The 22,775-nt window shown below is 38.5% G+C and overlaps 1 protein-coding gene across 1 annotated transcript in view; it reads right to left on the reverse strand.

The window, feature by feature from the left end:
- CNTNAP5 (contactin associated protein family member 5) overlaps positions 1 to 22,775 on the reverse strand; it is an 820,239-nt gene that overhangs the window by 140,785 nt on the left and 656,679 nt on the right. Inside the window, exons 15-16 of the mRNA XM_034654380.1 lie at positions 11,172 to 11,299; positions 10,823 to 10,993 (exon numbers count right to left, since the gene is read on the reverse strand). Of these exons, the coding sequence (XP_034510271.1) occupies positions 10,823 to 10,993; positions 11,172 to 11,299 (299 nt within the window). The remainder of the gene's footprint in view (positions 1 to 10,822; positions 10,994 to 11,171; positions 11,300 to 22,775) is intronic.

The following is a 22,775-nucleotide window of genomic DNA, read 5'->3' on the forward strand; positions in this document are numbered from 1 at the left end:
TCATGGATATCTGTAGACACTGGATTAGTGAGGCCACTGCTTTCCTGCAGGAAGAGGATTCACACCCTTAAGAGTCCCGTGTCCTCTTCTATGTTATTTCATGAATAGATGTGATTATAATCATTCATGCTATTCTTACAACTTTTTCCTCTTGTTCAAGGAGACTCAGGAAGTTTAACTGCTCATCTCAAATACATATCACTGCAAGTAGTGGTGCCTAGGACCAAATATAAGCCCTCATCCCCCTTCCATGACTCTGTCTGCCTTTCTATAAAAATCCGCATATCACACATGCCAGGGATCAGTCAGTCAAGAGTAATAATACTGATGATGATGATGATGATGATGACGACAGTGGTAGTGGTGTTGGCAGTGGTGGTGTGGTGGTGATATGATGGTGGAGATGGTAGTGATGGTCGTGATGATGGTGGTGATAAGGGTGGTGGTGGTGATGGTAATGACGGTAGTGGTGGTGGTGACATAGCCATTGAGGGAGAGAGAGAAAGAGAGAAGTAACAGGAACACAATAGGTACAATGGATTCTGCTGAGTGCTATACTAAATACTGACCATAGATTCTGTCATTTCAATTCTCAAAACAACTATAAGGAAGGCATCATTTTTATTCCCATTTTATGGGTAAGAAAACTAACGTTTGGGGAAAAGCTGGAAGCCTTTCCCTCAAGATCAGGAACACAAGAATGCCCACTCTCACCATTATTATTCAACATAGTACTAGAAGTCCTTGCAACAGCAATCAGACAACAAAAAGGGATAAAAGGTATTCAAATTGGCAAAGAAGAAGTCAAACTGTCACTCTTTGCAGATGACATGATACTCTATGTGGAAAACCCAAAGGACTTCACCCCCAAGTTACTACAACTTATAGAATAATTCAGTAATGTGGCAGGATACAAAATCAATGCTCAGAAATCAGTTGCATTTCTATACATGAACAATGAGACTGAAGAAAGAGAAATTAGGGAATCCATTCCATTTACAATAGCACCAAAAATCATATGTTATCTCGGAATTAACTTAACCAGAGACATAAAAGATCTATATTCTAGAAACTACAAATCACTCTTGGAAGACATTGAAGAAGACACAAAAAGATGGAAAAATATTCCATGCTCATGAATCGGAAGAATTAACATAGTTAAAATGTCTGTGCTACCCAGAGCAATCTACACTTTCAATGCCTTCCTGATCAAAATGCCAATGACATTTTTCAAAGAACTGGAACAAACAGCCCTTAAATTTGTGTGGAACCAGAAAAGACCCTGTATCGCCAAGGAATTGTTGAAAAGGAAAAACAAAGCTGGCGCATCACGTTGACGGATTTCAAGCTGTACTACAAAGCTGTGATCACAAAGACAGCATGGTACAGGCACAAAAACAGACACATAGACCAATGGAACAGAATGGAGAACCCAGAAATGGACCCTTGGCTCTTTGGGCAACTAATCTTTGACAAAGCAGGAGAAAACATCCAGTGGAAAAAAGACGGTCTCTTCAATAAATGCTGCTGGGGAAATTGGACAGCTACATGCAAAAGAATGAAACTTGACCACTCTCTCACACCGTACACAAAGATAAACTCCAAATGGATGAAAGACCTCGATGTGAGATAGGAATCCATCAAAATCCTAGAGGAGAACATAGGCAGCAACCTCAACGACATTGGCCACAGCAACTTTTTCATGACACATCTCCAAAAGCAGGAGAAACGAAAGAAAAAATGAGCTTGTGGGACTTCATCAGGATAAAAATCTTCTGCACAGCCAAGGAAACAGTCAAAAAAACTAAGAGGCAGCCCACAGAATGGGAGAAGATATTTGCAAATGACACTACAGATAAAAGACTGGTATCCAAGATCTACAAAGAACTTCTCAAACTCAATACATAAGAAACAAATAAACAAATCATAAAATGGGCAGAAGATATAAACAGACACTTTTCCAATGAAGACATACAAATGGCTAACAGACACATGAAAAAATGTTCAAAATCATTAGCCATCAGAGAAATTCAAATCCAAACCACTCTGAGATACCACCTTATGCCAGTTAGCATGGCAAAAATTGACAAGGCAGGAAACAACAAATGTTGGAGAGGATGTGGAGAAAGGGGATCCCTCCTACATTGTTGGTGGGAATGCAAGTTGGTACAGCCACTCTGGAAAACAGTGTGGAGATCCCTTAAAAAGTTAAAAATTGAGCTACCCTATGATCCAGCAATTGCACTACTGGGTATTTACCCCAAAGATATAGATGTAGTGAAGGGAAGGGCCATATGCACCCCAGTGTTCATAGCAGCATTGTCCACAATAGCTAAATTGTGGAAGGAGCCGAGATGCCCTCCAACAGATGACTGGATTAAGAATATGTGGTCCATATATACAATGAAATATTACTCAGCCATCAGAAAGAATGATTACACAACATTTGCAGCAACATGTATGGGACTGGAGGAGATAATGCTAAGCAAAATAAGTCAAGCAGAGAAAAACAATTATCATATGGTTTCACTCATTTATGGAACATAAGAAATAGGAAGATCAGTAGGAGAAGAAAGGGAAGAATGAAGGGGGGCCGGTAAACAGAAGGGGGAATGAACCATGAGAGACTATGGACTCTGGGAAACAAACTGAGGGCTTCAGAGGGGAGGGGGATGGGGGAATGGGATAGGCTAGTGATGGGTAGTAAGGAGGGCACGTATTGCATGGTGCACTGGGTGTTATACGGAAGTAATGAACCATGGAAATTTACATAAAAAAACTAGGGATGTACTGTATGGTGACTGACATAATAAAAAATATTATTATAAAAAAAGAAAACTAAAGTTCAATCGAGATATAATTTTCTCAGTTTCTCAGACAGCACAAAGAATCTGACTCCAAAAGTAGAGTCTTCTCCATTTTTCTCTATTGCGTATGTGTTTTTGTATTTTCCATTATTACATAAGCATGTTTTAAATCTGAAGGATGTGGAGAGGCAAATTTTAAATTGATGTTAACGAGAAGACTGTCCCCTTTCAGTCACTGGAATCTTCCCATGACAGATCTTCCCTTCCTTCTCAGCACCTTGGGTGGCCCCCTGTCCTTTACACCTAAAACAGGACATGGGTTTTTATTTGACAAAGTCATCAACTGAATACTAGTAATACCAAAGGTCAAATAGCACCCTGAACCACTCCCTTCTCAGCTTTTAAACCCAAACAGAAAACCATCCTCAGTATAAGAAGCCCTGTTGGTGGAATTTCAAGTATCCGAGAGCTTGAATTGTTTTGCATTCTGATCAAGGTGAGCCCTGACCTAAAGGAGAGGCAGGGAGCTAGAAGCCCTAAAATGGGATTTGAAAGAATGGACTCTGGAGCCATGTTTTTGGTCTTGTCATGCCTCAATTTTCTCATCTGTAAGATGGGAATAAAAGTAGTACCTAACTGTCAGGTTGTTTATGACTTAATCCTGGTGAAGTTCATAGAACCATGCCTGGCACATAAGATGTACTCAACGGGATAGCTATTGCTATTATTACAGTGGCATGGCTGACCTACTCAGCCACATGGATTTGGCTCATAACCCTATGCATTAAAGGAGACAAAACTGAGGTGAACAAATTGGGTTCAACAATTAAAAGATTAAATAAGAATGAAGTTGGCCCTTTGAGCCTTTTCCTGTTTCTTATTCAGGCCACAGATGCCACCTTGCAGCCCTGCACATCTTGAGATCAAATAAACACTAACTGTGAGATAACTGGGACCTCAATTTATTTTTCTCTACAGAACAAAGGTAAAGATTGGTGAGAATTGGAGAGGAAAAAAGTTAAAGATTTTGCTAAAAGCCTTCCTGCAAAGCTGGTCTTGTGGATATTAAGTTCTACCTGGACAGCACATCTTTATGGAGCTCTTGCTCTACTGCTGCATATGCCCACCACCTCTTGCCATCCCCCTCCTTGGCAGGGTCCTGTCCAGGCTTATCCCTGCTCCAACATGTTTCCCCCTATTGTATAATGATCTGTTTATGGTCTGTCTCCCCAGTTAGTCTGCAAACTCTAGATGAACACCTCACGTTTTGGACACCTAGCACCAGACTTGTATATAGGAAGCTCTCACCCAACCAAAGCTGCGTTCATTACAATGTTACACCACACATACTAAGTATAAGTTTGTAATTTTCTTTAGTTCTTTTTTTAATTTTATACCAAGACATTAACTTCTTTGAAAAACATTTTTAATTATTATTTAATTTTATTTAGGTCACTATTAAAGACCTACTTTGTTCAGCCCATTCCTCCTAGAACTGGGGGACAATTAGTAAAATGCAATAATCATGGCTAACGTTTATTGAGTGATTACCACAAGCCAGACACTCTGCTAAGCATCTTTTATGAATGAACTCCTTAATATTTTAAGCCTCACTATACTCTTATGAGACAGGTAACATATTATAGCTGAGGGAAATGAGCTGACAAGTTGCTCCAAACCAGATGGGGTAGAGTCAAGATTTAAATCCAGCTGATGTGTCTCTGGAGCTCATATTTTAATCCAGTCTTCCTATGGAAAAAAAAAATTGTTCTTCCCCTAAACCTATGCGATGCCCCCAGGGGATAAAAGCTAGAATATATAATAGAGGTGCCTGGAAACAACTGAATAAGAATAATGTAAGTAAATAAGTGATACTTCCAACATTGCCTAGTGACTCTGAGGATGGGAACCTGAGGCAAACATAAGTCCGCTCTCATTTCCTGGAGGTATGGTCATCACCCGATGGCCCTGGAGGGGAAAACCAGAAGCCTTGTGCCAGCCTTAGCTCCAGCATGAATTTACCCCCTGGCCTTTCTCCCACCTGTCTGACGAATATCTTCCTCATCATCTACTCCCTTTGTGGTTCAAGACAAAGCTATAGAGTCACTTAGCCCTTCAGTGGGTTTTTATCAATCCAGGCCTTGTGTTAGGCCCTGAGAATACACAGATGAATGAAACCCAATGAGCTCACAGTGCACTTTCAAGACTGACAAAGAAGGAACATGCTAAGTGGAGTAAAGTGCTGTCAGTTTAAGAGAACGTCTACCAAGTACTTCTAGAAGATGAGAAACTTTCTGAGTAGAGGCTCCTATATAATGTTTTCCCTTCCTCAAACCTCATGTCTGTGTCCTCAGCTCTGACCCCATGTTGGGCATGAGACAGATCCCAGGGACCATTTATGGACAAAGAAGTCACTTAGCCTCTCTGACCTTCTGTGCATACATCTATAAAATGGGAAATATTAACTGCATGAAATATTGTTAAACATTTTTGGAGATAAGGCAACTCTAGAAAAAAAGGATGTACACTTTGCATAAAATTTCAAGGACTTCCTGAATGTCTTATGTTTCAAATCACGGAGAAAAATAATTCTATTTTCTCTGAGTCCTAACATTCTTGGATGTTGAGGCAGTCTTCCAAAACAGAATAGGGAGTTGCACTAAGGAAGAGAGAGTTAGGTTGATCCTGGATTCCGACTCTTACAATCTGTGTAACACTGGGTGTGTTACTAAGTCTCTCTAGGGACACCTTCCTCATCTGCACGTTGGACCAGGAGTTGAACAATGAAAATCATAGTGCAGTATCTTGAGGATCATTAATAGGATTGTTTGAAAACTAAATAATAAATGTAAGGCGTTTAATACAGTGTCTAATCAGAGTAGACACTCAATAATTTAGTCTGTTATATTTTATATAATATAAATGTATAAATTTAATTATTAGTAGTTTTAATTTTACCATCTTTGTGGATCTGAGGATTCCATCTTCAAGTTCTTATCATATTCGGTAATATTCCTTTCTTTTGATACTATTCTTGATATGATACTGCTGAATATCACAACTCAAGTCTCTCTCTCTATTTCTCCCCCATATACATATGTATATCAGATATATATACACATATATATCATATAACAAATACATATATATGAAATATGTATATCTCGTTCACTTCATCCATGGGCTTGAAAACTAGAAATATACCACTCCAGAATATGCTACTTTAAAATTAGGATGATTTTGAGCTGAAGGTAATTGAGAAGGAGAGGCACAGAGAGCTCCTTGCTCTCCCCGTTTGTCTGAAGTAGGACATAAATATACAAAGATGTCTCTCCTCCCCTCTCTACCAGGAGGAGAAAAGTTAATTGCCTGGAGACAGCTTTATTTTTTTTAAAGATCTTATTTGAGAGAGAGAGAGAAAGAGAGAGAGAGCATAAGCAAGGGAAGCTGCAGAAAGAGAGGGAGAAGGAGGCTGCTTGCTGAGCAGGGAGCCAGATGTGGGGCTTGCTCCCAGGACCATGGGATCATGACCTGAGCCATAGGCAAATGTTTAACCAACTGAGCCACCCAGGCACCCCTGGAGACAACTTTAGACCCTATCAGTCTAGAGATAGCACCAGAGATATCTGCATAACAACTTAATTAACTAGCCTTCATCACTACTCTCAGAAACCTAAAACTGTCTTCCTTTGTCTATTATTTATCTATAAATTTATTATTCTCTATTGAACATGCTATATAATATGCTGTAGTTCTAAGCCACCTCTTTGAGTTACTCATTTTTCCCTGCACATCTCCCATGCACACACAACGTGTGCAGGTTAGTAAACTTCCGTTTGTTCTTCTCTTGTTATTCTGTCTTTTATTACAGGGATCCCAGCCAAGAACTGAGAAGTTAAGAGAGACATTGTTTTTCTTCCTTTACAGAATTTAGGGAGAGCTAGCTGCCCCCCCCACACCCCGCCCTGTGTAAAGGTGGGCCCTGGCAAAAACCACTCTGCAACCTTTACTTCCATGGCCAGAGACATTGGTAAGAGGTGTTCAGGTGACTTGCACATCAGTAGTTTCACCCATCAGCTAAAATGTAGCTCTCCCTTGAAGGAGAGCTAGCTTTGGACAGAAGAAGATATTCAGAAGTCAGTCCAGGGAGAGAAACAAATTGAATCCAGATAACATTATGAAAGTGATGATTCCAACCAGAAATAAAGTGTCTCACCAATTCTAGACTTAGTCACATGTCCCAGTACCAGTGAATCCCCATCCTTGTGTCCACCAGTTCAGATCAAGTTTTCTTTTAATTGCAGCCAAATACATCTAATTGGTATATGGGTGTCATGAATCCCATTTTGCATAAGTAAGCACTAAAGGGGTGAAGAACATGCTCACAATTAAATTTAGAAGAATGGACATTTTAATCCACTTGGGGTTCTAAGCAATAGGCTCTTTCTACTACACCACACTGACTCTCAACAGCCATTCCCCTCTGCTCCTCCTCACCCACTCCAAAATATCTGTTTCCATCCTCATAGCCATTGTGAGATAATTGTCAAAAGAGCTCATTTTTTCACTCAGTCTGATTTGAAACAGATCCACTAAGACTTGATACTGTGAAATGTATTGTTTCTCATAGAATATGGACTAATCTCAAGGCTACATAATTCACACATCTTAGCTGGAAGTGACCCAGAAGGAAATGGATTGAAAATTTCATGGAGACTTCTTGTTCCCTGTCGAACAATATGGATATATCAACTTTGGAAGCTTCTGCTTAGATAGTTACAGAGGAATACTCCTTGGGGATGGAAGAGAAATCTATTCTGAGCCACTTCATGTGTTTAAAGGGCATTTCCTTTATAGGTAGCTGATCTGTAGCTATCTCGTTTTGAACCCCTTAGGGTGAAAATTTTATCTACAGAAAAGGCATAGGATGAGTGTAGCTGTTAATAAGAAATGCAAGACCCTTCCAATTTTTTAAAATAATATTAATAAAATACAATATTTTGAAAAGTGTGAAGTCCTGTACTTTAAAATTTTTATATAAAATCTTCTTGTTTCAAAAAAGTATATGTTCTTCAATCTGGTGAAAAAGTGTATGGCAAATAATNAATTTTATCTACAGAAAAGGCATAGGATGAGTGTAGCTGTTAATAAGAAATGCAAGACCCTTCCAATTTTTTTAAATAATATTAATAAAATACAATATTTTGAAAAGTGTGAAGTCCTGTACTTTAAAATTTTTATGTAAAATCTTCTTGTTTCAAAAAAGTATATGTTCTTCAATCTGGTGAAAAAGTGTATGGCAAATAATTACAGTGATAGATTTTTAAATTTTCATCAAATGAAATACCACCTGCATTTAAAACATTTTTGTATAACCCGAAGGACAAAATACAGTACCAGAAAGTACAAACAAATTGGACATTGAAATGTAATTAACACTAAATCATTGCTCATTACCTTGTGATAATATGCCATGACATTTGCTGCTACTTTAATGAATCAAAAGGCTTTAGGGCCTGATTTTTATTAAATTTACGTTGAGGTTATTATATCCATATTATGCAATGGTTGGCACTCAACCCCACATTTTCAGAGCCTGGCTAAGTTAGATAGGAGAGATCTTATTTCACACTAAAGCCACAAGAGCTTCCTCCCATTAATAGTCTAAATCTTCAGAGTAAAAAGAGGTTAAAGCTACCAATTAAAGAGATCTCTTTCCTTGTATGTATTGTTCTATAACTGCAAAAGAAACACTTAACTGATTGGTGATTTGCAGGGGGCTGGTGCAAATACCTCAGTCATCTCATCCAGCTACTGCTTTTGTTTCTCTCTGGAGCGCTCAAATTCCCAAGCTCCTGTTGCCAAGACATTACTTATGCTTTTAAGGGTATTTCATGCAGTTGCATCATTATCATAGTATGGGTCAATTGCTTCCATCAAACTATAGAAAACATCCATTTAGACACTGATAAATGAGACATCTAATGACAAGCCCAACTTATCATGGTCATGGGCATAACAAGGGCACGATGGTGGGATCAGTCCGTCCATGTAGAAGAAACAAGGCAGGCAGGGATAGTGCAGAAAATCGNGTCATGGGCATAACAAGGGCACGATGGTGGGATCAGTCCGTCCATGTAGAAGAAACAAGGCAGGCAGGGATACTGAGTGCAGAAAATCAGAAAACCAGCAAAAGCAACCAAAAGTAGATGTTTTTTATTATTGCCGCGCACCAGCAATTCTAAACAGTATCAGTGAAAAAACATTCCTCCACCGAAAAAAGCCTTTTGTTGGTCTAAGTTCTAACAAATGCTGATGTCAGTATGAATTTTTAATAATGTATATGTAAGCCTCAAATAGCATACTTTATTACTTACCACTTAATAAATATTATATTCAAGAGGAAGTTAGTACAGACAACTCCAGATGTACCTTTGGCTCCTGAACATGCAGATTCAAATACATGGGCTTAGTTTTAAAAGTAAAAATTGAACTTCTGATTTCTCATTTTTACAATTACTGTGCTATCCTCATTTAACTCAAAGCTACTGTCAAAACACATGAATACACATTATCACAAGGCTTGTGGACACAGATTGCACCCGAAGAGAGCTCACACAACTACAAACTTTTAGGAACTCCAAAAGATTTTACCAAATAGAATAGTAATGTGTGATGAAATTTCTGGTGAAAATATTTTAGTAAATTTTTTTTATTGATTGCAGAGATATTTAAAAGTTGCTAGAATTAATCCTGGGAAAAAAAAAACAAGTGGAAAGACTCACAATTCCTGGAATTTATTATAAAATAAAATATTTTTATGAATATCTACCATACTTATCTTTATGTTTTAAACCTTTCCTAAAAGTTACATGACTGTTGCTTAATGTGAAAAAAAATTATTTTAAATTTAAAATTGGTAAAATTGTCCTTTGATCGATATAAGATAGGTAGGAAAACCTGATTATACTCTGCTTTGAACATACACATGTGAAGACAATTGATTTTGATTAAGTCATCCACAAATTTGCAGAAGTAAAGTTGAAGGAACAGAAATTTTAATATGACTGTTACTGGAACAAACCAATATACAGGTATGTTTTTGCCCTTTTTATTTTTTTATTTTTTTTATTTTATTTGTTATTTATTTATTTATTTATTTGACAGAGATAGAGACAGCCAGCGAGAGAGGGAACACACACAGGCAGAGGGAGTGGGAGAGGAAGAAGCAGGCTCATAGTGGAGGAGCCTGATGTGGGGCTCGATCCTAATGCCGGGATCACGCCCTGAGCCGAAGGGCTTACTTAAAAAAGTACTGATGTAATTAGAAAATATTCACGTCTTTTCTTTTTTGTACTGGAATTTTTTTTAATTGGCTTGGTCACATATCAGAGTTTAGGACATTTTGCCATCTGCATTTCTATTATTCTTCATTTACTTTATGATCTTTACTGAATAGAACTTGTATATAGGCGATGGGATGTGAGAAAATGATCCATCTTATGGCTTCAAATTCTTTAGCTACACCACTGCTTATGGTGAAGTGGTTGAAAAACAATGGGAATTCTGATTGGGTAGTCACACACTCCTAATGGTGGGGAATAAATCAGGAAGTTACTTTCGGAGCAAAAGTACAACAAAAAAGTAGTCCCCAAATATGACTAGAATGCATAATAATAGCACATTAAGGTTTCCATGGAAGTTGTAGTGAAAAAGTTCTGGGGTGTGGAAGCTTAACATCAAAGGTAAGCAGTACCTGTGGGCAGATAATGGACACTGTAATAGATATCTATGGGAATTTGAGGAATGCACTATTTTGAAGAGAGAACGATTAAATACTGATAGGCAATAATAAAACAAAAAGCATTAGAAGGAACTAGAAATTATCATGGCTAATTTTACAGATTTCCAGAGGCATTCATTTGATAGTATCAACATGTACTAGCTGTTAGTGGCAAAGATAAGACTCGAACTTCTGTTGGCATTATGTCAAATTCATAAATGAGGGCACTTACAGCTTATTTCAAGTCGGATGAAGTCTTTAATGCCAAGGTTTTCTAGGAAAACTCCCGATAAAGCCGTGGTTTTAAAAAAGAAGGAAATATCAGCACTGAACTCCGCATGGAAGGTAGGAAAGTGGAGGTAAGAGGCTTCTGTATAAAATGATACCGCATTCCAGAAGTGCCCTGCAAATGAAAAAATCCTTAAGCATAGTTCATTGTTTTGGAATGGGACGTAGAAAAGCATTGGGCATATGTATAATTTTCAAGACTGAGGGACACTGCAGGGAAAAGGGATAAGGGAATAAAAAACTCTTGTGCTTATGTAATGAAGAGAAAAAGCTTCTTTCCGTCTAGTACTCACGGTCTCCATAGCAACGCAAGGGACCAATTCTCCAAGCAGCTTCTGAGTTTGATCTGTTGGTATCAGTGATAACTATCTGAGTGACAGGCAAGTGATCTTTGAAGGAAAGAAAGCCAGTATCATTTGTCCTGCAAAACATAAATTTAAGAAAAGAGAGGAGAAAATGTGGATAATGTAGGGACTCTTTTACCAAGACTTGTCTTTTCAAAGGTGGGTTGGGTGGTTGCAGCAGCAGGGTGAGGCCAGGAAGGGGAAACCAGAAGGCTTTTCGTCTCATAAGCATATGCAAAAAACTGGAATGCCAATTACAAAACCCCTGGCCAGCTTCCCAAAACCGGTGGCATTTACATTTTCCCTAAGTCTTTCCAGAAACACAGGTAATTTACAGAGCTTGATGTTGCTTGTTGTAGCTGACAACACCCCACCTGCCCCCTACCCCCTGCCTTGTTGAGGTAACATTAAACATCAGATCTCTTTCCACAGAGATAGGCTATCTCAGTAACTAACTTGAAATGGGCACCACAAATCCCACTTGAAATCACTCCTACGACTTGTTCCAGCCACCTGCCTACAGGTTTTAATCGGCTTGGGATGTTTTTTATCACCTTTTAACTCTAGGTAAAAACAAGTCTTTAGAGTTACTGTTTGTTGTTTTTCATTTTGCTCTCTGTTTTAAAGATCTTGGGAGTTAAAGGTCTTTATCTTTGTTAATTATGCAAATAGATATCTAGTCACCCTTTGGCAAAAAACAAAAAAAAACTTAAAAATATATAGGGTGAAGCTATTATTTTTCCCTTTTTTAAAGCTGTGTTTTTGGACTCATGGTAAGGACACACCATTTAACTGAAAGAAGAAAAGTGCAGAGAAGAAACCTGCACTGAATGAATAACGATTCTGAGCTAGAAATATACTAGGGGATAAGTATAGTTTTCCCACAAAACAGGCTTGTGCAGTGGGTACAATTATTTTCATTCACAGATGGGGAAACTGAGTCTAAGATATATATCAGACAACTTGTCTAAGTTGGCAGGGCACAAAAGGCAGGGCCTTGATCACATCCATGGTATCTACCCCATGTCTAAATTTAACAAGCATGGCATAAATAGCCATGTCTAAATTTAACAAGTATATGTATATATATCGTATGCTTTGAAGATCCCTCTATATTATGTGCTAACATTTCATTCCGACATGGTAATTTGAAACTCATGACTAATAAAATATTGAAATTTCCCAAAGACGGCAGGGGGGTGCTGGGGAATACAAAACATGTTATATTACAGCAAGTTTTGAAATAGTAACCACAATTCTTCAAAAGCCTTTGTAAGTGTGCAAGGTGAACTTTGCATTGTTGTCTTGCTCCATTTAACTCATTCAAACATCAGGTGGCCTGCCAGAAAAGATGACGGGATATTTTCATTTCCATGCTCCATCCATCAGGTGTGCTACCAATTTTAAATGAGAAGCTGAACTGAGTCATATAAGGTAGTTTGAAAACTGCACAGAGTGGGCTGGACTCCCCAACCTCCACAGCCTTCATAAAGGACAGGACAGATCACCTTGCTGGTGCATGGGAATTGGGAGACAGAGCACAGTGGGCCAATATTCAGGGCCAAGTATGTGATGTAGTAATTTGATAATAAGAACACAAAGGAGCAGATTTATATTGGTTTTCTCTCTGTAGTCACAAAAACCCTACAAAATACTCAATGCACCCTCAAAATCAATGTTACAATTCATTTTCATTTACATATTGATGAGGTTGTGGAATATAGGTGAGGTTCAGTGGGGTGGAGTCCAGAGCCGACGACCAAGAAAGAATTCTTGAGGCGTCTTTGGTGCAAAATGTGGTTTATTAAAGCACAGGGACAGGATCCATGGGCAGAAAGAGCTGCTGCACTGGGGTTGTGAGAGGTGGCTGTTATATACCATGGGGTTGGGGGAGGTAGGGAAAAAGGAAGGTTGAGAAAATACTTTTATATGTTAAAGAAGACTCACAGGATACCGGAGGCCTCGCCATTGTCAAATTAAGGTCATTTTTCCCTCTAGCAAGGGGTTAACATTAAAATGGTTGGGAACCTCCTGGAGGCTGCAGATTATAAGGACATTTAATTGTATCTACATTCCCTTCCGGAAGCTAGGTTATTGGTAGAAATGCTTCGTTCTTGTAAACTGCTAAGACATTTGTGAACTGAGGGAGACTTAAGTGTTGCAGGATTATGGTCTCTAGAGGTTAACTATTTCTTTGTCCTTTAGGACAGTCAGGAGTGCCTGAGGAATGTCACATACAACCCAGGGTGGGGGGGGGGCTGCGGGGTGTCAATTTCTGCTTTGTCCTCAGCTTGCCTTCTTTTCCCTCATCACATATCATTTAGAGCTCTGAGTTTAGAGACCAAGAAAATAATATCCCAAATTCTTAACTGGGGAAGCATGGCAGGAGTAGTGCGATGTGATGCTTTAAGGACATAGCTTCAGAAGCACATAGATTTGTTCCGGAGTCCCAAGTCCCCAGTCCCTAGCTGTGTAAGGGTGGGCATATCATTTTATATCTGAGATTCCCCAGAATCCTCAATTTTAAAATAGAGATAAAGTCTATATCACAGAGTTATTGAGAGAATTAAATGAGATCATATAGTCACTTAGCATGGTGCCTGATCTATGGTAAACGCTCAAAAATGGCAGCGGCAATACGTGTTTTAGTTCTTATCTTTGTCCCTGAAACCTCTGTAGCCTTAGGCAAGTCAATCCATCTTTTTATGCCTCCAGCTATAATTCTATATTGGAAATCTCATACTATGCAGAACACTGTAGAAAATTAAATGTTAATATTTGGGATCCAACTCATGAGATTTAAAGAAAAACATATCAATTCATCTTGGTTATAATTAAATGAAATAATCACCTGCATACATGCCCTTCAGGTCAAGTAACCAAAATGATAAAGAAATGCACTACCCATTTTCTATTATTTGAGTACCTGTATTTAGAGGCCATTCAAAAGATTAGGAATAAGACTCTAGTTTCTGTTTGAAAGAACATCTATGAATGTTACAAAGAGTGTACAAAGACACAGAATAAAATTTGAGTTTTCATATTTCAATATCTTTTCAAGCAGAGAATTCAAAGCAAATTCCAAATAGTCAAAGTTGAATAAAGACAAACCCATATGTAATCCTGAAGAAACTATATTGCTCTAAGATTTTGTTTCTCTCCATTTTTATTCTCAAGATGAAAATGGTAAATTCTGAAGTCTCTCCATCAATGCTAACTACTGTCTCCCTTACCCACTATGGCACCTTGTCTCCATCAATTTGATGTCCTGTGTCAAAGTGTTGGGATATACAAAAGCATTCTAAGAATAAAAATCTCTTCCAAGTAACAGAGAAAAATATTTCAGATTTAGTTTGATAATGCAAGGCACAATACCAAAAATATTTTTTTGATACAAACTCAAATTCCTACAGGGGCCAGATGAGTTATAAAAACAAGTGAAGCCAGCTTTGGTTTGGATAATAAATGGAACCTGATGGGGTACCTGGGTGGCTCAGACATTAAGCGTCTGTCTTCAGCTCAGGTCATGATCCCAGAGTCCTCATGACCCGAGCTGAAGGCAGAAGCCTGCTTTTCCCTCTCCCACTCCCCTTGCTTGTGTTCCCTCTCACTGTCTCTCTCTGTCAAATAAATAAATAAAATCTTTAAAATAAATAAATAAATAAATAAATAAATAAATAAATAAATGGACCCTGACATATACCTTCATTGTCAGAGGGAGAGACATGGGAGGGGGAGAGAGAGAGAAACAGAGGGAAGAAAACTGGTAGAAAATACTTGTTTTGGCTAAAGGAAACTGATATCCATTAGTAACAAGCAATTATGCTTTTCATGAATGTCAAATAAGTGGGTCAGACTGGAATATTAATGTAAAACTTCTCAAATTTTAAATCTGGAAAATGGATTTAAAATTCTGAAAGAAAAAAATATATAATGGGAACCAACACTGCACTGGCCAATAAAATGCAAGTGAGGGTCGGGGTTGTGCTTGGCTTATGGACAACCTAGGCATCAAGGATATTTTGCCTATTTGTTCATTCTCTTCAGGTCACAGTGAAAATAAAATTGGATTTAATTCAGTTTGTGAGTGACAGGTATGATTCAAACATTTCAAAACATGAATGGGTAGAATATTTGGGGGGTGGTGGATTTTAATGTACAAGATGATACACAGAGATACAAATTAGGGTGGTACCTATTGATAAGCAGGGAGTCTACCGCTGTACATTTCTTTCTGCACATTAACTTGTTTTCCTTCCTCTTTTGTTTGAACTTGCCTTCTCAAGGGCAGACACTTTATAGACCTTGTCTTCCTTTGGAACGATATACAAGATTCTTCCTGAGGCTACAGGGTACTTACATACTTTATAAGTACAGAAATGGTTGTGTTATAGTGAAAAAGTATTGCCCTTTGGACCAGATTATTATGGGTTGAATCCATGTGACTCTATACACTAGATTATAAAATGTCAGTGAGGTCACTCTAAGCTTCAGTTTCTCTATCTCAAAAATGGGGATAATAATAACAATATGAAATTGTATAAATCAAAGGAGATAATGTATATAAAACTATTAACACACTGACTAATACAAAATAGGGATTCAATAAATAGTTATTGAAATTCCCTGTAAAGTATGAAATAAAAATGCGAAACACAAAGAATTTTTAAAGGAAAGTAAGAAAGGGAGCCTCACTGTTGGCATGAAAGAGCAGAGGCCAGTCAGAGACCGTAGCTCATGGGGGCTCCAAGGGTAGAAGGCACACACACAAGTTAATGGAAAAACATGTCAGAAACAACGTGGTGTCCTCTTTCTTTATGTACATCTTGGGATTTTACCAGGTTCAGGATTGCAGAGCAAAACAGGGGTAGCTGATTTCTTTAGTGAATCATTGGGGTAAAATGTGGTGAAAAGTCACATGATTACTTATTTTTTTTTTCATAAACCAATCAATTTTGGTTAATTGCTGCCCTGTAAGTTTCTTTTAGCAGAGTCGTTTGGGTCACCGAGCCTATTAAGAGAGATTTTTGTTTCCATATTCTATGTTTATTTCTTTTAGTCACTTAAAAGTAAGAAACAAAACAAAATGAAACAAAACAAAATGAAATACATTATGCAGAAGGTAGGAAAACCTAGCAAATTATGTAAAAACTAAAGACCTAGCCCCATGTGAAGCCCCTGTGTGAATATGAGTGGGTGAGCCTCAAGACCCCCTGCACAGCCTCCCTGAGTGGGTGACATGATGTCCTCCGTTCCCTGTGGCTGCAAGGGAGGAACGAAGATGCCCATAAGCAAGTCTGCAAGTCTGAGGTACTGTATTGATGCTTGCCAGTAATTCTACCCTAACTTTGGTTAAGGCAATCATTTCCCCTTTGTCTTCCTTCTCAAGACTTCCTGATAAAGACCTAGGGGATTAGATTAAAGGTTGGTTGTCACTTGATTGCCAAAAAAAACAAATGCAAGCATCGACTGCGGTCACATAGACAAGTGCACACCAGGAGGTCATATCCATTCTTCTCTGCCCTACACTGACCAGACCATGTCTGGAGTCTTGTTTTCCCTTCCCAGCATAAGAGACCAGCGTAAGAAAATTGAAGGGCAAAACAAGACAATTTTGCAAATATTTAAATATTGTGGAAGCTACAGTTCTTCTGTAAATACTCTAGAAACTTGAAACCATAGAGCTCTTCTCAAATAGATGTGAGAAAAACAAAATCAGGCCTTGGTATATGAATACAGCCAAAGGCCACCCAATATTACTTTATTATTCAGAAATTATCATGACCCTCAAGTTTTATGAGTATAAAGCTAATTTAAAAAAATGCTAACATGGATGAAGATTTTTGGAGGTGTGATTTGATTAACCGACTCTGGATATTAATGAAAGTAGCATTCAGTAGGGCCAGAAAAGTTCTTACCAGAACTGTCTGCACTCTCCCTCTTATCTCCCGCTCCTTTCCTCCCTCGCCTCCTCAACTCCCGCAATCAGCCTTCTCTCCTTTCAGGCCAAGGCAAGTCCTCTGTAATTGCTAATTTCCATGGAAGCTGTCAGCCCCTAACTCATTCCACTCTGTGGCATCATTTCATAGTGTTGCCTTCCTCCCTGTCACACACACAATGAACACGGCTGCTGACTGACCACCTCTCTTGGAGGTCAACAGTCACCTCCAAGGAATATGCTCCAACCCCCACCCCCAGCCCACTTGTTGCTGCTGCAAGGATCTGCTCCCCTGCTTGTATGTGTTACTCAGTTCTGTGAAGGATGAGGCCCCCTGCTCCCAGTGGCGGAGGCCATACATACACACGTGCTCCCTTCCTCTTTTCCTCACTCCTCCCTCATTCTCAATCCACAGCTTCCACCAAGCTCACTTGTTTTATGTCATTCCATCCTGCTGCCTTGTCCTCACCCTCCTGGCCTCACTTCTATCTTGAGGGAGCTCCAGGGTCTCTGCCTGGTCCTTGGCGATGGCTACCTACACTGGCTTCCTGCTACCAATCTCACTACTATCTTCCTACTCTGCTTCTCCTTCATAAGACTCCCAGTTTCATACTCTATTGCTTAAATATGATGATTCATGATTCATATTCTGTTGCTTAAAACCTTGTTATGATAAGAGGTCTCTGTCTCTTCCAGGTATGGTCCAAATTCCAAAATATTTAACATAGTAGAGTGGACAATAACATGCTTATTAAAATCACAGTTGCCTTTCACAAAGAGTTCTTTCTAAAAAAAATGATACAGGGGTTAGAGGTATTCCTCAAGTTTAGGGCTGCTATTCTTAGAACCTCTGAGACTGACTCTGTGGCTCAGCTGAATGCCTCCTATCACTGATTGTGAGCACGGAAGCTGCCTCTTGCCTTTCCATGGCCATGTGAGCGTAAAAATAGATTTTTACACATGATCTCATTTAATCCCCAGAACATCCCAGTGACAACGTTGTAATCAGCACCTGCCTTGTGGAGGAGAGGAAACAGAACTTTATAGAAGTGACTAACCCTCCCAGGGTGCATCATTTGCAAGTGGAGGGGCCAGGATTTGAACAGCACACCTTTGCTGCAAACATGGTGCTCCTCTGGTCTCCTGGTCTCACTCCTACAGACAGCAGCTCTCTTGCATGGGGACCCTGCTCCTTCCCACAGTCGGTCTACATCTTCTCCAAGCAGTGCTGGAATAACAGCACCAGCCCTGAGTCCTTGAGCTGCCCTCGTGGGTCTCGGGCTGACAATCCCCATTCTGTTCACACAGGCTTTCTCCACACAAGATACAATTCAATCGACTAGGTTTCAGTTTACTAATTTGCAGTCATTTTCCAGCCCTGCATTCCCTGAGATTACATGTGGGTCACCTTGACAGGAGTTCTGGGAACCCACAAACTCTTCAGTTACACATTTACAAGCAATCTCTTGGTTTATTTCTATTGTGGGCAGACCTATCCATTACATGTGATTTTCACTAGTGAACTTTCAGAGGGCAGCCCCGTTTTGGGAAGAGGGGCCTTCCTTGTTCTTTCCTCATTTCACCTAGGGTTTGATAGCTGAACGATACCTTTGACTGTTCGGTCTGCTATTTAATTCTACATACATGGAGAGATGTATTTTTTTCTTAGAAATTAGTTCAACTTCTATAAATCAACGTTGACTCTTACCTTTTATTTAAGATACTGTAAAAATAGGGAAAATAATAGACATTATGACGAACAAATTTTTGAGAACCAAAATCATGGCACATCTGCTCGATGCACAAATTACTGCTAACTCAGCCAATACTTCCCAACTCCCCAAAGATACTTTTCTTTCTTTTCTTTCTTCTTCTTTCTCGTTTTCTTTTTCTTTCTTTCTTTCTTTTTTTTTTTTAATAAAATAGGAACCTGAAGCCCAGAGAGGCTAAATGATTTAGGCTGTATAGTTAATAAGTGAAAAATCCAGGATTTGATCATCTCATTACATAATAAAGTATTACTTAGAGATAAATTACGTTTTATATCCAGAAAATGAGAGTGTTGCCAGAAAAAGTAGCTACAATTGTGTACATTCTAAGTGTATTTTGCATATTAGTTCATGATATTTTCACTGAAAATCTATAAGGCAGATTTGCAAAAGAGATAGAACAATTTCCTCTCTTCCTCCTTCCCTCCCCTCTTACTTTTCTTTTCTTCCTCCTTCTTATCCTTAATGTTGAAGACTCTACACCTTGGAAAAAAGTGCAGAGATGCTGGGATTCATCTGCAGTTAGCCAAGAGTGTCCCCCTGGACCTCAGGCATGGCAGAAATGACACCGGGGGTCCATCCAGCTGTTTATGCTTGGCTAAGGGTTCCAGCAAGTTCTGAGCAAAAAAAGGTTATAACTGATGTCTTCCTGTGTGGCCCTGTTTTGACTCTGGTGAGTTCTGCACATTCCTCCTCAGGTAGAGAGGCTCATTTCCCCCACAGAGTCAGGGTGTCCAGTCCTGACCTGATCCCTTTGTGGTCTATGTAAAAACCTAAGTCCATTCAACAATTTGGCCACATCTATCAAAACACAAAAAATGGATAATTTAACAATTTTAAGCTGGGGATGCAATAGAAATAATAATTTTCAAAGTGGAAAAGGGTATAAATCAAGACTCAAAAATGTTCATTGTAGCTTTTTTTCTAAGCGTGAAAAATCATTTACAAGTTCAATGTTTATCATAAAGGAATGGTAAAATAAGTTATGATACAACCATACTGTGGATACTTTGCAGCCATTAAAATGGACAAGATGCTTTTCCATGCTTATTTAACGATGGCACAGATAAGCTCTCCAAGACGTATTTTATGTGAAAAAAATAAGTTGCGGCATAATACATGTTAATACAATTTCACATTTAGTAAATGTGGAGTATGCATAGGAAGATATTTATATGTGGAAATGCCCTACATGCCCAACTATTATCTCTAGGTGTCAGATTTTACATATGGGGTACAAGTAAGGATTCCAAGTGGTGGTGAGGAAGAAGAATCTACTTTTTTACTTAAATATTTCTGAAATATTTGAATTTTATAGTAAAGATATAATAGAACATATTTATTTTATGAACATCAACTCCTAAAAAAAAAGCAAGAGAAATATTCCTCTTTTGCTTTGTTAAATATAGAAACCTAAATTGGGTGAATCAGAACTAACAATTGTGAGCAAACTTGCAGAGTAGATAAAAGAGGTAAGCAGCTCATGTAATTTGGATCTGAGTAAGAACTACTGTTAGGTGAGTAATGCCTATACACTTAGTGATAAGTAGGCAAATTAAAATAGAAGCCAAAGACTCACTGCATTTTTAAGTATAATTATAATGTGTTGTTATACAATAATAGCACAAATCAAAATGTTATACAAAATGTACTATGTAAATGCAAACGCTTAATCTTTATTTTTTATTATTATGTTCAATTAGCCAACATATAGTACATCATTAGTTTTTGAGGTAGTGTTCAACAATTCATTAGTTGCATATAATACCCAGTGCTCATCACAACACGTGCCCTCCTTAATACCCACCACCTGGTTACCCCATCCCCCTACCCCCTTCCTTTCTTGAGCCCTCAGTTTGTTTCCCAGAGTCCAGAGTCTCTCATGGTTCATAATTGAATGGGAAGGAGAGGTTTTAAGCCAGGTCCCTTAGGATATGGTATGGGGGTGCCTATCCAAGGGGGGTGAGCAGGGCTAAAGGGGTGCCACTCTCAAGTCTAACCTAGAGGCAGCTTCCAGTCTATCCCTCATGAAAGTGTTGTTCAACTGGCCATCTTTGGAGTTATCTGCTTTACTGGAAAAAAATTATTTGTATCACTACTGGATAAATACCATCCATGTTTTTTGCTTTATTTCCAAGTTTCAGCTTCTTCTTCTTCTTCTTTTTTTTTTTTTCTGACAAGAGAGAGTTTCTTCTCACACTTGATGGTGTGTCCCTAGTCACACTGCAGCTCTCACTTCCCCAAAGGACGCTTGGAGTAAGAAAGAGCTCCAAAGTGATTGCTACAGAAATGCATCAATGTGTCATGACAATGTTAAAAGATTGGACAGTGAGAACTGGTGCCCCAGACCTGCTAAAATGCTACTATCCTATTTAATGAATTGCAGCCTTTTTAAAAAATATATTTTGGGTGTCCTGGTATCACCCATAAAATCACTCTGGGCCAGGGGAAATATTAGGGAAAATTCTTAAAGCTTATAATTATAGAACTTTTACTTTAAATCCGTGTTTCTTTGAATGAGTCTGCACTTTAGCTTCTGGGACACTATCTGTTCTCAGTAGGGCCATGCTGGAGAAAACTAACCCATGATTGTCAGGGGCCCAACCTTATGGGAAATCTAGACATTGATGCTAATAGGACAATGCCTTGGCCAGGAAGCCAGCTGGAAAGAATGTAGGTGCTCCAGCTGATTCCAGTAATGACCTGGCTCATATAGTATTTCTCACCCAGTTGCTCTTGCAAGAAGGGCAATAATCGCTTTTTTTTTTTTTTTGATTCTGTTTTGTTAGTCACCATACATTAGTACTTCATTAGTTCTTGATGTGTTCTCTGATTCACTAGTTAGGTATAACACCCAGTACACGTCACAAGTGCCCTCCTTAATACCCATCACCCTGTTACCCCCTACTCCTATCCCCACCCCCCGAAACCCTCATTTTTTTTTCCTGGGATCTAGAGTCTCTCATTGTTCATCTCCCTCTCTGATTTCTTCCTTTTCAGTTTTCCCTCCCTTCCCCTATGGTCCTCTGTGCTATTGCTTATGTTCTACATATGAGTCTCTAAATGCAAGGGAAACAAAAGCAAAAATGAACTTTTGGGACTTCATCAAGATAAAAAGCTTCTGCACAGCAAAGGAAACAGTCAACAAAACTAAGAGGCAACCCATGGAATGGGAGAAGATATTTGCAAATGACAGTAGAGATAAAGGGGTGGTATCCAAGTTCTATAAAGAACATATCGAACTCAACACTCAAAAAGCAAATAATCCAGTCAAGAAATGGGCAGAAGACATGAACAGACACTTCTCCAAAGACATATGAATGGCTAACAGACACATGAAAAAATGTTCATCATTAGTAAACTCTTAATCTTGATATTGGCTTCAAGTTCTATTTCTGATACTCACAATTTTGCAATTACCCAAGTAATGTGACGCCTACAGACAATTTAGACATAGTATATTTTAAAGCTTGACAGAGACCTAATGTGATAGAAGTCTCAGTCTATATCTTGTTTTCTTAGAAGCATTAAAAGGAGTATCCTATAGCTATGTTTTGCTTTCCACAACCAATAGCTCTTAAAGTCCTTATACTGAGTATTTTCCAAATAGATGTTAGGATGGTGGTATCACTGAATTGAAACAAACAAACAATCAACAATCCTAAATGTTGTCTTTGGTAAAATATCAGCTATTTTGCTCCATCTAGAATTTTATAAAATAATGATGTGATTGATGTATTGGTTTTGAATTATCAACCTCTGATATAAGTTCTTTTTNATAAATAAATAAATAAATAAATAAATAAATAAATAAGAGATAGAGCCTTAGTGTGTTCTGAGATGATC

The sequence above is a fragment of the Ailuropoda melanoleuca genome, chromosome 2, assembly GCF_002007445.2.
Source record: "Ailuropoda melanoleuca isolate Jingjing chromosome 2, ASM200744v2, whole genome shotgun sequence".
Taxonomy (NCBI): domain Eukaryota; kingdom Metazoa; phylum Chordata; class Mammalia; order Carnivora; family Ursidae; genus Ailuropoda; species Ailuropoda melanoleuca.